The sequence below is a fragment of the Ascaphus truei genome, chromosome 3 (assembly GCF_040206685.1).
Source record: "Ascaphus truei isolate aAscTru1 chromosome 3, aAscTru1.hap1, whole genome shotgun sequence".
NCBI lineage: Eukaryota > Metazoa > Chordata > Amphibia > Anura > Ascaphidae > Ascaphus > Ascaphus truei.
In genome coordinates this window covers 338,357,436-338,374,380 of record NC_134485.1, presented here as the reverse complement: position 1 = coordinate 338,374,380, position 16,945 = coordinate 338,357,436, and the positions used below count along the sequence as shown (strand labels likewise).

Genomic DNA, 16,945 nt, shown 5'->3' with positions numbered 1-16,945 from the left:
TGCCCCCCAATGGACATGGACAAGGCTCTAGCATAAGGCTACACAGTAGACATCTTTGGCTGTGACATTTGGGTTGTAAGGTGAGTTATCAATCGGGATAAATATTCCCCCCCAGCACATGTGTAGTATGGTGTGAGAACCCGTTTCTACCCCCCAGGTCTAAACATAGCAGATCGTGACACATAATAGCTATAAGCGAATGACCGTAATGTTTTTTATGTTCCTCCCCCCCACCCCCACAGTACAAAGTAGAGCACATCTATGGGCACCCAAATGGGTGTTAAACGATATATGTATGCCTATAGATGCTGTACCCCCATGCCTTCCCTTTCATATTGGTCCTCCCACTGTAAGCTGTATTTAACTGTATGCATACAGTATGAAGCTATGTCCCTCTTGCTCTTCCCTTAGGTACTCCATGTTGGACATGTTCTTTTGTATAAATAAAAAGTGTTAATAAAAAAAAATTAAAAAAATAAAACTTGCCAAGACTGCTTAGTGAATCTGGATCTTAAACTGTTAGTTTAGTTCCATTGTTGTGGCTGGCAAATTGTCCCCAAATGGTAATCTTTCTGAAACTTATAGCAAGGAGCATTTGTAATGTATTCCTCTGTGAAAGAGGACAGGTTTTTTTTTTACCTTGCTGTCTCCTTCCACTCTGCGGCCTCACCCTCCTTAACGCAGATCTCATCCAGCTCTGTGAATAATTCATGGGGCACGTGTTCCTCATCATCCTCTGTCCCAAGGATAAATTGTACTCGCTGGGAAGGTGTATCTGAATGGCCAGAGGAGTGGAAATAGTGAGGCAGAGACTGGGAAATCTGAAGCCATTTTGGCGATGACAAATCCATCTTGTTATACAGCTTTAGTTCCTTCACTGCCAGTGGTAAAATAGATTTAACTAAGAGACTGCTATGCACAGCAGCAGAGATATGAACCTCCAAGCTCCCGTCAGTGAGCATGTGAGGATGAATCTAAAGTTTAGGACTCCTGCATTATGGAATCATTTACACGTTTTCTTTGAGATACATTGCAGAAATATCAGGACGCTGGGATTCTTGGTGGAATTTTTCTAGAAATGAATGATGTGTTCGTCAAAAAATAGCTTTTTAATATAAAAATACTGCCTTCTACCATTGCGGCTCCATTAAAATCTGTGAGACCGCTAAAAATCAGCGAGGCCTACAGAAGATCAATGTGATTTGACATGTGTGCAAAGAGGCTAAGGGAAATTATAAACTACTATAGTAGTAGTCGCTTTAGCTGATATAAAATAAGCTTTTGAGTGTGAATCACAGTAATGCGCTTAAGGTCTTTCGTCCAGTAAACACAGAGGTTTAATTAAAGTACCTCTGTACTTTTGCACAAAGGCTTCTAAATGTGGTTTAAAAGCTCACTGGCAGATAAACTGAGAAGCTATTTTTAATTAAATGACCTACTGTATGTACAGTGCAGGGTCTCAGCTTATCTAAACCCCTGAAATGCAGTTTGTAATAGTCAGCATCCATCCAGTTGTTTTTTTTAAACAGTCCAGACTATAGATATAATCCTAAAATAGTTTGTTTCACAAATGACTATAAAAATGTTTTACTGTTAAGGGACACTAACAGCATGGAGATTTTGTGCCACAATTTCTAGAAAGTACTGTGCTATCTTAAAAAATACATGACTCTCTTAAAATATGCTCTCAGTGAAGGAGTTACATGTTGGGCACCAATGCAAAAGTCTGCACAATGTATATTTAATGATAGATAATCTATATACAGGTACACATTTAATAGATTTAAGAGAGAAATGTCCAGTAGGAAAAAAAGTGAATATCCAAACAAAAGAAAAACTGTTTAGTTATAAAACTAATTTAAGTTTTTTCCCTAGTTGAAGCTTGAAAAAGAATTCATATAAATATTCCCAAATTTATATAAATAAAGTCCCTTTACGCTCACAGTAGGATGCAGTTCAATAATGAATTCATGATCAAAGTTGTAATTGTTGGTACAATACCATCCAGTAACAGGCTTTTAGTATTCCTTGATGTTAGTACAAACCATTGACAACGGGTTTTTAAGTGGTCCTTAGGATGTCGGTAGGGGTTAAACTGGGTGCTTGCTCCTCAAGTGGCTTTCCCAAGAAGCTTGTAACAGTAGAAAAAAAAACCTACAACACTGAAGAGCACACCAGAAAAACCTTCATAGTGCAGTACAGTACCTTCAATAAATTAATTGGAAAAGTGAAAAATACACACTTACAAGATTTCGAGGGCTGCGAGCTAGGACTGGCGAAACGCATAGGGTGCAGCTGTACTGCAGGAGGCTCAGTTCTGTCTTTCCTCATTTGACGTCACCCTCTGGATTGTCCTACCGCGTGGCTGCTGCTACCGGAGCACTCAGGAAAGTGCATGAAAACCAGCAGATGCCGTCGCAACCGAAGGGAATTGGCGACTGTCACAGGAGAATAACTGGAGTTATTCGTGCCTTTGATTTTTGGAAATCTTGTAAATGTGTTTTTGTCACTTTTCTAATTAGTTTATTACAGATACTGCCTTATGAAGGTTTTTCTGGTGTGCTCTTCTATTTTCTAATTCCCAAATGTATGCCTGTGAATATTAGACTACTTTAGACTAAATTGTGTGTATTTTATCTATGCATTTATGCAAGAAAACATTACCTTTTATTTGTTATATTTTATTTATTTATTTGTTTATTTATGCATTGTCTGAACCAGAGGCTTCCTGGAACACTTCCACTCTTTCCTTCCCACTGGGGAAATTGAGTCTCCTCTGTTTTAGAGCGAAAAATAGACATTACTTGCAGTGTACGGTAATTGCATATGTCTTGTCAGCAGTCACAGAACTACATCTTTTATTGACAGTTCTGCCATTTGATTGCTACAACTACACTCAAAAGGTTTAATTTTCCTAATGTTGCCTGGAACACAGATGTCCTAAAAGTTTATTAAAAGATTTTGCTACCCACTCTATGAACAAATTTCATACATTCATTTTAAAACAATGAGTTCATGCTACTAAGTCAGCTCAGGAGGATACATACCATGAGCTAATGACTCATCATGGCCTTCTTCTTGTATCACTCCCTTCATCCTGTCTCGTTTTCTGTGCTTCTGTCCATGAGTCCGGTGATGTCTATGGCTTTGCCGTTCCAATGGCATCCGAACTCCCACATACAGTGTCCTGTGCCCTTTAATGGAAATTAATGTATTTACAGTAAAAAGGATTGCACTTTGAATGCATATATTTCAGGTCTCAAAATAAAGAATGAAAATGTATTTAAAGGTTTGCCAACTTAATTGTAGAGTTACAAATCTCCAAATCATAGATCAAAATGATTTATCTTGCATTGAATGCAGGCGGGTATGAATGAAGATGATGCAATATGGTCCATGATACAGTACTACAGTACCTGGGTTTCCATCCCAGACAAGCCTGAATATGAAATATAAAGTAAAGTGCATTGGTATAATATTTCTCTGTATTTGTATATAAATGTTCTGCATATAAATGGTACTCAAGTTGACCACATGGTTTGAATGATCACTGTAAGTATGCGGTGACAATGAAGAGTTACCCAGTTCTGAGTTCCTTATGTGAGACACACAGAATAAGCAGGGAAATTAACAATGGAAATATTGTTACTGTATATAAATTAATGAAGGCTATTTATTCCTCACTGAAAACGATATATTAAATTATCCTTTGCATCTAAAACACAGTCACCTCTGTTTGCATGTTTTTGGTGCTTTACTATACACAGGCAGGGTTGCCACCTCTCCGGGATTGACCCGAAGACTCCGGGTTTCGGACACTTACCTCCGGGCTACGGGTTTAGCCTGTCAATGTCCGAGTGGCGGCGGGGTGTGGGGTGCGGCGTGCTGCGGAAGGGTCTCCGGCATCCTGCTGCAACTCCTCCTCCAACTGCAGTGAACATGGCTGTGTGGCGTCAAGTTATGCCGCGTCACGCCGCGCAGCCATGTTCACTGCAGTTGGAGGGGGCGTTGCAGCAGAATGCCGGGAGGCGCCACCACACCGCACCAGGTACGGGATTTTTTTTCCCCTCCGGGTTGGCCTTCAGTGGAAGGTGGCAACCCTGTACACAGGAGGGAAATAAAACAATAATTGCAGATCAATAATATGTGATTTCTCTGTCACAAGCTGACTAGGGCAAAATATGTAGATACATTGACTCTAAGGCCCAGATCCATAAAGTCATTGTCATTTAACCTGCGTGGCAGTAACCTAACTTAACATCACATTAAGGCTAACAGTATACGTTCCAAGGACAATAAAATTGTCTTATCTCATGTGGAATCATTTTTGCATTCAAAAGTCACAGCACACTAGGGCAGTGATTTTCAACTGGGGTGGCACCCCTCAGGGGTTCCCCAGCCGCCAGGGGGGAGAGCTGGGACAGGCCCCGCAGCACCCCCATGCAGGAGTGACCCGATATCAGCAGCCACAGCAGCAGGCGGCCGATCACTGCTCTTCTCTCTCCTTGCTTCTGCCATCAACTTCCAGCTGACAGGAGGGAGAGGCAACATTAGGCAAGCTCTCAGCACGGCTCCCTTAAAGACACAGTGTATGTCTGTTTGGGGGAGAGAGTGTGTGTGTGTGTCTGTGTGTGTGTGTGTCTCTCTTTGTGTGTCTCCCTCTGTGTGTGTCTTTGTGGGGGAGAGAGTGTGTGTATGTCTGTGTGGGGGAGAGAGAGAATGTGTGTGTGTGTGTGTGTGTGTGTCTGTGTGGGGGAGAGAGAGTCTGTCTGTGTGGGGAGAGTGTGTGTGTTGAGAGAGAGAGTGTGTGTGTGTCTGTGTGTGTGGGGGGGGGAGAGGGAGAGTGTGTGTCTGTGTGGGGAGGGAGAGTGTGTGTGTGTGTCTCTGTCTGTGTCTCTCTGTGTGAGGGGTAGAGAGAGTGTTTGTGTCTGGGAGGGGGAGAGAGAGTGTCTGTGTGGGTTGAGGGGGAGAGAGAGAGAGTGTGTGTGTGTGTATGGGGGAGGGGGAGAGAGTGTATGTCTGCATGGGGAAGGGGGAGAGAGTATCTGTCTGAGGGAGAGGGAGAGTGAGGAGGGAGGGAGAGAGTGAGAGGGGGGAGGGAGCGTTTGAGAGGGAGGAGAGAGAGTGTGTGTGTGTGTGTGTGTGTGTGTGTGAGTGTGGGAGTGAGAGGGTGTGTGTGTAAATGAGAGGAGTGTGTGGTGTAAGTGAGAGGATTGTGTGAGAGGGGGACTGTGAGATTGTGAGATTGTGTGTGAGGGGGTGTGCATGTGTGTGTGTGTGTGTGTGTGTGTGTGTGTGGATGGGAGTGCGTGAGAGTGTGTGTAATTGAGAAGGGGAGTGTGTATAGAAGAGAGGGGGAGAGTGAGTGTAAGGGAGAAAGTGTGGGGGAGGGAGCATAAGGGGGAGAGTGTGAGGGCGAGAGACAAGGGGGGGAGGGCGAAAGACGAGGAGGGAGGGCGAGAGACGAGGGGGGGGGCGATAGAGACGAGGGGGGGGGCGATAGAGACGAGGAGGGGCGAGAGATGGGGGGGGGGGGGGGGCGAGAGATGATGGGGGGGGGGCGAGAGACGGGGACAAGGGTTGGGGTTCCCCAGAATTTCACAATCGAATTCTGGAGTTCCCTAACCAAAAAAGGTTCAAAAACACTGCCCTGGTGTGTAAATAGTAAACACTGGTGTTGCAAAGGAGTCGTCAAGAGATGGAATTTAGTTAATAGTAGATGGTTTTAAATTACGCAGGTTTGGAAAATATGAACCCACTCACAATATGAAGCTTTGATTTTAAAAAAAAGAGTGTTGAGTCACTTCCTAGACTTGCAGTTTTACATCAGGCACCTCAACAGCGACAGCAGACATCATTTTTACAATTATTTCTAATGTCTTTCTGAAAAATGACATCTCTTGGGCTAAATGTGTTGTTTTTGGTGTTGATAGCACACGTGTTAATTTAGGCATACAGAATTCCACCGTAACAAGAGTTCTCAAAGAAAACACGGGGTGCTATTTTATAGGTTGTCCTTGCCATTTAATCTATAATGTTGCCAAATCAACTGGTTTCACATGGATGATCTGTCTCTAGATATCTATCACCATTTTGATAACAGGCACGAAGTGCAAATAATTTCTTCTGGAAGCTTTCTACATTTAGTGACACTAATTACCGTCAGATTATGAAACCTGTCAGTACCACGTTGGTTGCCTGGAAACTCCTGTCACAAGAAATCTTGAAATGTACGGTATGAGCCCTTACGTCTTCTACCTCTAAAATTCAGAGCATGAGTCAAGGTTTCAGATACTAAAAGAAGCATTCACGGATCTCATGAGAGATACAGTACATCGTCTTTTCTTCTGCAATCTGTTTTGCCAACCTTCACCACGGTTTCTGTGGCACAGAACTGACCTGGAGCCTTATGAACTTTATGCCATCAACATTTGTTGCAGACTGTGATAATTTTTTATGAACCAAGTAGGGAGTTTGTCACAGATCAAATCACATACTGCCAATATTTGGCACAACAAAATATGGATTAACTTTAGTGTCCATTTAGAGTCAGGATGGATCTCAGCATGTGAGTGTTCTGGGGGCCTGCAGGAGATATGTGCGAGGGGAAAACAGGACAGGGCAGCAATGGCGAGTGAGTACCGTGCAGAAGTTGAAGTACAGACATACCCCGGTTTAGGGACACTCACTTTAAGTACACTCGCGAGTAAGTACATCTCGCTCAATAGGCAAACGGCAGATCACGTATGCGTCTGTCAGCACGTCCTGAACAGCAATACCAGCTCCCTACCTGTAACAAAGCTGTGCGCAAGCAGGGAGACTATAGAGCCTGTTACACATGCGTTATTTTCATCAGTTATGCACGTATATGACGATTGCAGTACAGTACATGCATCGATAAGTGGGAAAAGGTAGTGCTTCACTTTAAGTACATTTTCACTTTACATACATGCTCCTGTCCCATTGCGTACGTTAATGCGGGGTATGCCTGTAATGCATGCAGAGACCCTGAGACGCTTCGATAACCCCCGAACTGAAAGTATTTTCAATGCTGTTAATTATCGCATAGCAGTGAGTGCAGTACTTAACCTTTGTGCATTTTGAATATAAAATAAACTGGATTGGATCTTGGATGCTTGTTCCCTTTTGTTTTTTTAAAAAGTAACAGATGGGCCATTGACTCAGAATCAGAAGTCCATGATTTTATCGCCTTGGCTTTCCTGTCGTCTCGCATAAAGAAAGATGATATTCAAGCAATAATAGCCCCGGAAATAGACCCGCCATTAGTTGCTACGGTTAATGTTTATTTCCCCACTGATAGTTCAGACCAATTGTTAAGAACTATACCATTTTAAATGGCTGACGCTGCTGGTCCTCTTCTGTCTATCCTCGATAAAGCAGAAAGAGAAGGTATTCAGGGAGGCCAGCTATCTAGAAAGGTCCTGTTAGTCTCAAAATTGGCCCATTAAAGGCATAAAGACAGTCATTAGAGCATTGTGATTATAGAGTAAACATGTAATTATATCACCAGTGCCCCTTAGATCCTTCTGGTTAAATGAGCAGGATTATCGGACTTGGCACTAAAGGTGCACGAGTTCCCACATTTTGAGAACTCGTATCTATTTGGTCCCCAATTCCTGGAGAAGTTTATTGAAGACATAAGGATTGAAAATCAATCTCTCTGAATTTACCAAAAGGCCCTTTCGTAAGGCAGGTCGGATTGTCAAGCACTACAGGCTGATCTGAGACATACCCAAACAGGGGCAAACAAAGAGGAGGAGGCCTGGATGAGTGGCATCCCTCAGAACCTCTCAATCAGGTAGGTTCTATTTTCAGATCACTGGGAGGGAAGTTATCCCAATGGGAAACGTAATGTCAGACAAATGGTTCCTGAGAGTAGGGGACTGTAACTTCCTCGCAGGAGATTTCCTTCGGGTTTCTTCATCAAGGAATTGCAGCTATCGATTAGACTCTGCCCTCTCTCACTCTAGAACAGGGTAAGATAGTAGAGCTAGTGAACTCAGGCTGCATTAGCCATTTATTTTCAGTACTGAAGACAGATGGTTCAGTGTGGTCAGTGTTAAATGTAAAAAATGTAACCAATTTCTCAAGCGAAAGAGATTCCAAATGGAAAGACTATTGTGTATACCTAGAGTACTGTGACGGTAGGGGCAGCCTGGCATTGCATATGAAAGGTTAAGCAAGCTGGTTGCTCCTACCCATCAAGATGGCTACCTATGAACAGGTTAACATAGCCATCTTAATGTAGCCAAAATTGCTGCACACACACAAAACACTTCCCCCTACACACACACACACACACACATACTGTACAAATCTTCCCCCTCTCACAAACTTAACTCTACCCTCCCTCCCACACACACACACTCAATAATTCCCCCCTCCACACACTTCTTCCCCCTACATATACACACACTCAATTATCCTCCCTCCCACCACCTCCCACACTCAATTACGACCCCGCCCCACTCACTTAATAATTCCCCGTCCACACTATATAATCCCTCCCACCCCTCACAATCAATTACCGCTCAACCCTCATTATTTCTCTCTCTCTCCACTTCATCTTGGGATGTGGTGTGCCAGCCTCTGGTCCTGCGTCTAGTCCCGGCAGTGATCAAGTGATGCGTAAGGTCGGGTGGCGACGTAGACAAGCAGGAGGAGGAGGTTGAGGAAAAGATAGCAGAGAGCACCCAGAAGTGCTCTCCCACTGGCTGGCTGAACTGAGCCGCCAGGAGTTGCCGAAAGCCGCACGTGGTCCGGGAGCTGCGGGGTGTGAACCCCTGACCAGTGCTGGAAATGGGATTTTTGAACTGGGGGTATGGCAAAATCCATCGATATTATTAACCACCCTTCCCCCTCAAAAAATCTCATAGGTTGATCTCCACCTGTCATACATTTTTGAATATGAAACATTCAAAATAAATCCATCTTACAAAAAACAATTATAATAAATAAAAATTATCATCTGTTAATGCTTACCAGCACAATATCAAACGGCATTAAGTTTACAAAGAGGTATAAACATTTTTCAATAGAACGTTTAAAAAGTAATATTAGTGAAACTGAAATACATTATAAAATGTCCCACAAACTTTAAAATCCAGAATCATTATATCGCACCTTTTCTTTTTTTACGACATGTAGTTTCTTCAGCACGGCGCCTTCTCAGAAGAAGCCAAGACAACTTCTACATTGAAGAGACAAATAGGACGCCCGACCAAGGTCATAAAAAGTATCTTTCGTAGGTGTTCAACATTATGACTTGCATATTTGTGGTGACATGGGGCAAATTCATTCCACTGAAACTCCTCTCATACTCTGCAGTGGAAACTGGTATTGAATTAACGGCTTCAATTCTTTTTTTAAGATCCTTGTGTATCTTAATTCCTTTACTATCCTTAAATTCTCTGAACTCTCACAGTGTATGTCTTCAATCCAATCCAAAATTCTCTGACAATTCTTCCATTTTATTGTCCCCGTCTGTAAAATTCAAATTATGTGACCAATCTTCAATGCACAGCTATCGAGATTATCTGATTAGTGTTTCACACTTTTCTTTGCACACTGATGCTGGAGTAAATAGCCTGGATTTCATATTGTTGATCAAACTTTTTAAAATTTGTTGATGGTGGGAACTTTACCAACATGAAGTAAAACATTACCAAAGTTCATTTTTCCAGCTGCTTCTTTTTGCTTTGATGTAGAACTTTCCTGGTTTTTCGGTCTGAGATTCTAAATCAATTAACGTTCTATTTATTTCTGAGCGAGCCTTATGCAAAGTATATTTTCAACTTTGTAATTACAAAGAAAGTGCCAATAAAACATTGTACAGCAGAACTACATTTTCAATGAATGCAGAGAATTCTACAATCTTCTTTAAACCTTGATATTTGGTTATTTCCATGTTTACTCTAGAGGTATCAGAACTTGCTTTTCTGAAATGTTCTCATAGAGCATCATACGATTGCCAAATAGCTTTGACAGTCCTAAAAGATGAAGCAACCCATCTTACACTAAACACGCAACCAATTTTCACCAACTGACATTGTAGAGACTCCGCGCAGGCTTTCATTTTGTCCTGATTTTTCGGAGATCTGTTGTATAGTGAATATACTGTACATTTGTCACAAAAAACTTGTAAATGATTCAACCCTCCAACTTCATCACAGAATCACTCACGCTCAGTTCATGTCTGTGATAAGCCATGTGCCAAATAGTTTCATTAGGGAAATTATCGAGGACCAATTTTGCAACTCCAGCATTTTGTCCGAGTATAACTGATGCACCATCAGATGCTAAAGAAATTAAATTTTCCTTCAGATAATTACATCGAAAATCCTGCATTTTTCAGACTAAAAAGTGCATCTTTAATGTTTTTTAATTTAACACCACATTGTAAATGTGCCAAATCAAATTAAAAAGAAACGGTATGATCAGATTCCCCAACAGCGGTCCTTAAGCAAATTACAAGAATGGTTTTGGCATTGATTGTAGTTGATTCACCGACCATAGCAAATTGTTTTAGATTTTTTGTTCGGAATATTTTGAACTGCTACCTTACACATTTCCTGTCCTATGCAGTTTGCAATATCTGCACAAGATTTTCAGGAATGTAAAACAAGACCCAAATAAATTCCGTTGATTTTTTCCAGTTCAATGTCATGTTCCATATCTGTGAAAGATTTACTTTTGTGAACAATATTATAAACGGTTCTAAAAATGTTTTTTCTTCATGTATCTTCAATGATTTATAGACTGTTTGTTCTATTATTTGTTTATTTTCTTTATTTAGTTTTTTTTTTACATGCAACGTGAGTTTGACTATTTTTGTGTTTGAAAAAATGTTTTTTTTATTCTTTCGATTGGTTGATTTTAATACCATTTGCTTGGATTTCAAAATCACACCATTCTTGAGATAGATCTATTCAACGGGTTTGTTCGGCCTTCAAGTGAGAGACGTTGCTACACATACTGCCACCAATTTTTTTTTTTTTTTTTTGCCATAATCCATGGATATTCTTGTTTCTTTGTTACAAACATTTCACGGGTCCAACAATCTGGAATATCACTCCTGGAATTTTCACAAATAGATCATTTCTGTAGAAGTATGTGACGTTGACGCCATGTGATGTTGCAGCGTTATTTGACGTCGCAACACTGAAGAAAGAGGAGGGCGGCACGAGGGAGGTAAGAACTTTACAGAGGCCCCATGCGCTCCCCCGGCAATCATTGGGGAAAGAGTGTGGTGCCTCTATATATGGTCTAGGACGCCACACGACCTCTCCCGACGGCCGCCTCCCGCGCCCGACCGCTCACACAAGCCATGTCTTATAAATGCATGTTAAAATGTCCAGCGCAGAACCTCTACACTGCCTATACCTGCCACTCCGACGTGCCATCTTTAAATGCCCCACGTGGGACATTTAAACATGCACTTATTAGACCTGGCGTGTCGGAGAAGTCCAGCGCAGCAGACTTGGCTTGTCCAGCAGCGAGTTGCCTTGTGGAGACGTGTCCCAGAGGGGAAAGCCAGCGCCGTATTCGGCCATGACCAAACATTCTATGTATACAGTATGGGGAGGAAATTTTGCCTCCCCGAAATGTTGCCGCCCTAGGTCTGGGCGTATCCAGGCTAATGGGAAATCCGCCACTTGTAGGGTATGATTACTCTGAAGAGTGTCCTTTGATTACTGCAGGGTATTTGTAATACATCCTCTTTATGAATAACATTGGAAATGTTAAACATTTTGAAAAGAGTATACAGCTGCCTAATGATGGTGAGGCGTCGAGGAGAGAGCGTTTTAGGCCACACACACTCAGTAGGAAGCTGGAGGCAGATAAGGCCAAAACCTTGACACTGCGATAGCAAAGCAATAACAGATGCTCAACGATAACCATCTGCTTAGCAGGAATTCATTGGTTTGAACTTCACAATTCTGAAAATGCTCAGATGATAAAAGCAAATAAAATTGTTTCTTTAAGTGTCATACTGTAATTTGCAATGCCCTGAAATGCTGTAGAGATTGCTTATGAAATGACTTCTAGGAAACATGTCTCAAGAAGTCTTATTCTAAAAGCAGAGACTGTCACATTATTCCAATTAGTTTTCTGCCAAGAGAAAATATCTGTAGAGTCAGGGAAAGTGGCTTCCTGCACCTCACCTAAATTCTCTGGGATCACCTGCAGACCTGGAAATGATTCTTTTAAACCTAGGTGTCTGCGCACAGCTGTGCTCATTTCAATATTGATTTAGGAGAAGCCTAACACTAAATAAAAATGAAAAGTTAACCTGTCCCTAAAAATGTTGTAAAAGTCTTTGGCCAAAAATCACTAAACGGTGCTAAGCTTTAGTCCACATTAAATAACATTCAAACGAATGGGAGTAAAGGTGTGCTAATGCTTAAGCACCCTTACTGACTCTGGGCCTTTATTCTAAGTATTATTTTAAAAGAAAGGTTGAGTCAAATGGGGTATGTTTATCAAAGTCTCCTGTCTGCACAACTGGGGCAAAGTCAATGCTGTTTTAACCCCAGAAAACACCTCCATGAAATTGTTAGAACTATCTAATAACTTGTCATGTTTTTAGAGAATGATAAGCAAATTTATAACGGCGATTGATGTATTATTTGGTGAAATAACAAATCCTAAGGTTGAGAAAAGGAGATTTCATCAGCAACAAAGGAAAGGGTTCTTTACAGTAAGGGCAGTTAAAGGGTGAAATTCATTACCCATGGAGACTGTGATGGCAGATACAATAGATATGTTCAAAAAAAGGTTGGATATCTTTTTTAGAAAGGAAAAGTATACAGGGATATACGAAATAAGTAAATATGGGAAGGATGTTGATCCAGGGAGAAATCTGAATGCCAATATTTGCAGTCTGGAAGGAATTTATTTTTCCCCTTATCAGACATAATTGGATGATGTTTCACTGGGGTTTTGTTTGCCTTCCTCTGGATCAAAATACTGTAAATAGAAATATAGGATAAGTATCTGTCATCTAAATTTTGCATAGGTTGAACTCAATGGACGTACAGTACAGATGAAATCTCCGGTTCTGGCCAATCCTCCGTGCAGCTTCCATGCGGTAACCCCTCCCCCCCCCACCCCCACAATCCGAGCACCTTCCGTGCGTGCTTCACCCAGATTTTTTCAAGCATTAGTGGGTGAATGGCGGGTGGGGGAGGTGGGGGAGCACAAAATCACCCGTGGACAGCTGGCGGAGAGCTCATAGAGCATCACTGGAGTGCGGGCCGGATCCGGAGACTGCATCTGTATGTCTTTTTCAACCGCATCTACTATGTAACTATATAATCTAAAAATATAATAATAGTGTTTCATATGTACTGTGACATACAGCAGTCCCAGGATTATGACAGCTTTCTGTCCTATTTAGATCAGAAAGTGCAGACAGAGTGTAAATGTTATCCATCACACAACGTCACAGTTGCTGACGCTGTGGGATGGGAAATTCAGACCAGAGTTCACAATGGTTCCAATTTCTCTCACCTAATTGAGGAACAGGTACTGTACTTAAAGCAGTTAGTCTACTGCCTCTCCCTCTCTTCTAGAGCCATGAGGCTGGGTCTTCTGCCAACAGCCAGACAGGGGGAAGACCTATCGTAAATAATGTATTTGGAAGTCTGTGTTTTGTATAGTTGGAAAGCGGATAAACCGCCTAACCCTAGGAAGTGTAATTTCTATGTTTAAGTCAGTGCTCATGTGAGCAGGGTTTTATTTTGAAATGTCAGTTAAGTGTTGCAGTCCCCTGCTCAAACTAAATAAAGCAGACAGAAGGCTGGATAATGCAATATTGTGCTACATGTTTCTGTTGGTTTGGCCTAAAAGACTGTCCTAAAGAACCCGGACAGACGGCAGAGCAAATTAAGGAAGCAGTTTCTCACAGTGCTTAAATACATAATTTAAATAATAGAATGACATGCAATATGAGAATATAATTGCCAGGCAGAAGATCTAAAGCGAGAAATAAACTTCTATAAAACAGTGTATTAGTAATAAAAAAAAGCTTTTGAAAGCATTGTGGCAGAGGATATGACTAAACGTTCATTTTCTCACTGTAGTTCATCTACTTGTACTCTGAGCTTTAAATAGACAGAGTGCTGGTGAATAATGACCTGTCAGAAGCAGTGGAATAAAAATATATATCAGTCCTGTATTTTGCAATTACTTTCCTATTGCCAGATTGTAAAACAATATATATTTCTATAACGGCTCATTGTTTCCAGGAGTAAGCAATCACTGTCTATAGCATGTCTATACACAGGGAATCAGGTGTCTTTGGAAAGGGGACAGAAACTTATTGTCCCTGATTTCTTTTTTAAATAGCGCAAGAACGTATTGCTCTCATCTCCAGGACTCCGGGTCCACAAACAAGATGAGTTTTATAACATCCAAACAATATGTAAATTACCTCAAATTAAATGCCACTAAGTTTATACATATCAGAGCCAATCAGATAGATGAAAAATCGGGTTGTTTATCTACCATCATACAGTAACTAAAGCTGGTAATCTTTGGTACTGTGCACTATAACATACACTCTTCAAGAAGGGCCAACTTGATTAATTCTATTATTATTAATTCTGTGGATACTGTATTTTGAAAGAATGAAAGATGCCACTGGCATAAAAATATACTGTATATGTTCCCAGAAAATACTTTTCCTCTTATGCAGGTGCGCAGCTTAAATTGTAACAGTCCCATTTTTATGATTTCCTAAATGAAGGTTTCTCTTTACAAAATCTGACGTTTTCTGATTTTTGTATTTTTGGTCTAAATTTCTCTATGGGTCTTGCATTAATCCCAATCATGTGTGTTAATCAGGAGAGTAATTAATTCTTACTATGCAGCACTATGGTATTCCCACTCTCTCTGTGCTCAGTCATTACTACTGAGGCTCAGGGCCTGATTTAGGGGGTCATTCTATGTATGGAGCAGCAGCCTTTTGGACAAAATCCCTGTTGAAGTCTCTGTGTGATTTTATCTGAAACCGAACAAACGGCAGTTTGAGCATATATATGACTAGGAACTAAGCCACTAGGACTGTATTGGACATGCAAAAATAAAGTTTGCGTAGAAATAGTAATGTTGCCCCAATGGAATTAGTGTGTTTACGATGCGATTTAGAGTTGGGCACTACAGTGTCATTAGCATCTGGTCTAAAAATGGGCTAGTGAGGTCTTAGCTTAGCGTAATTGTATGCACAGTATGTTACAAGTACATGACTGGATGTAACAATTACATGGGTGTAATCAGGGCCGCCAACAGCGGGGGACAAAGGGCACTGGCGTCCCGGGCCCGTGGGTCAGGACGGCCCGCTCACCCCCCCCCCCCCCGCTCCCAACGTGGGACGGAGGGGGAAGTAGTAGCTCCTCTGCGGCCCGCTCCCCCTCCCAACATGGGACGGAGGGGGAAGTCCAAGCTCCACTGCGGCCCGCTCCCCCTCCCAACGTGGGACGGAGGGGGAAGTAGTAGCTCCTCTGCGGCCTGCTCCCCCTCCCAACGTGGGACGGAGGGGGAAGTCCAAGCTCCTCTGCGGCCCGGTCTCACATTGGGACGGAGGGGGAAGTAGTAGCTCCTCTGCGGCCCGCTCCCCCTCCCAACGTGGGACGGAGGGGGAAGTAGTAGCTCCTCTGCGGCCTGCTCCCCCTCCCAACGTGGGACGGAGGGGGAAGTAGTAGCTCCTCTGCGGCCCGCTCCCCCTCCCAACGTGGGACGGAGGGGGAAGTAGTAGCTCCTCTGCGGCCTGCTCCCCCTCCCAACATGGGACGGAGGGGGAAGTAGTAGCTCCTCTGCGGCCCGCTCCCCCTCCCAACATGGGACGGAGGGGGAAGTCCAAGCTCCTCTGCGGCCCGCTCCCCCTCCCAACGTGGGACGGAGGGGGAAGTAGTAGCTCCTCTGCGGCCTGCTCCCCCTCCCAACGTGGCACGGAGGGGGAAGTCCAAGCTCCTCTGCGGCCCGGTCTCACATTGGGACGGAGGGGGAAGTAGTAGCTCCTCTGCGGCCCGCTCCCCCTCCCAACGTGGGACGGAGGGGGAAGTAGTAGCTCCTCTGCGGCCCGCTCCCCCTCCCAACGTGGGACGGAGGGGGAAGTAGTAGCTCCTCTGCGGCCCGCTCCCCCTCCCAACATGGGACGGAGGGGGAAGTAGTAGCTCCTCTGCGGCCCGCTCCCCCTCCCAACATGGGACGGAGGGGGAAGTCCAAGCTCCTCTGCGGCCCGCTCCCCCTCCCAACGTGGGACGGAGGGGGAAGTAGTAGCTCCTCTGCGGCCCACTCCCCCTCCCAACATGGGACGGAGGGGGAAGTAGTAGCTCCTCTGCGGCCCGCTCCCCCTCCCAACATGGGACGGAGGGGGAAGTCCAAGCTCCTCTGCGGCCTGCTCCCCCTCCCAACGTGGGACGGAGGGGGAAGTCCAAGCTCCTCTGCGGCCCGGTCTCACATTGGGACGGAGGGGGAAGTAGTAGCTCCTCCTGCGGCCCGCTTCCCCCCGTGGCCAGCTTCCCGCGCGCCCCCCAAGCCCACCTCCCATGCCCCCCCCCCTGAGCCCACCTCCCATGCCCCCCCCCCGAGCCCACCTCCTGCGCCCCCTCCCCAAGCCCACCTCCCATCCCGGGCAGCTGCCGCGGGGATATCGGGGGCAGGAGGGGGAAGCGTCTGGTGGCAAGCTGCACCCACCCGGTCAATGTAAGTCCCCCCACTGTCACCGTCACTGTCACCCACTGTCACTGTCACCCACTGTCACCCACCCAGTCACTGACTGTCACCCACCCAGTAACTGTCACCCACCTAGTCACTGTCACCCACAGTCACTGTCACCCACTGTCACTGTCACCCACTGTCACCCACCCAGTCACTGACTGTCACCCACCCAGTCACTCTCTCCCACCCAGTCACTGTCACC

General features: G+C 44.0%; 1 protein-coding gene across 3 annotated transcripts in view; it reads right to left on the bottom strand.

Moving 5' to 3' along the window:
- The window catches only part of SLC4A8 (solute carrier family 4 member 8), a 423,930-nt gene that overhangs the window by 137,737 nt on the left and 269,248 nt on the right, over positions 1-16,945 (bottom strand). For all 3 annotated transcript variants that reach the window (XM_075591636.1, XM_075591637.1, XM_075591639.1), the window contains 2 exons: positions 3,048-3,194; positions 640-775 (listed from right to left, as the gene is read on the bottom strand). In XM_075591636.1, coding sequence (XP_075447751.1) covers positions 640-775; positions 3,048-3,194 — 283 coding nt within the window. The remainder of the gene's footprint in view (positions 1-639; positions 776-3,047; positions 3,195-16,945) is intronic.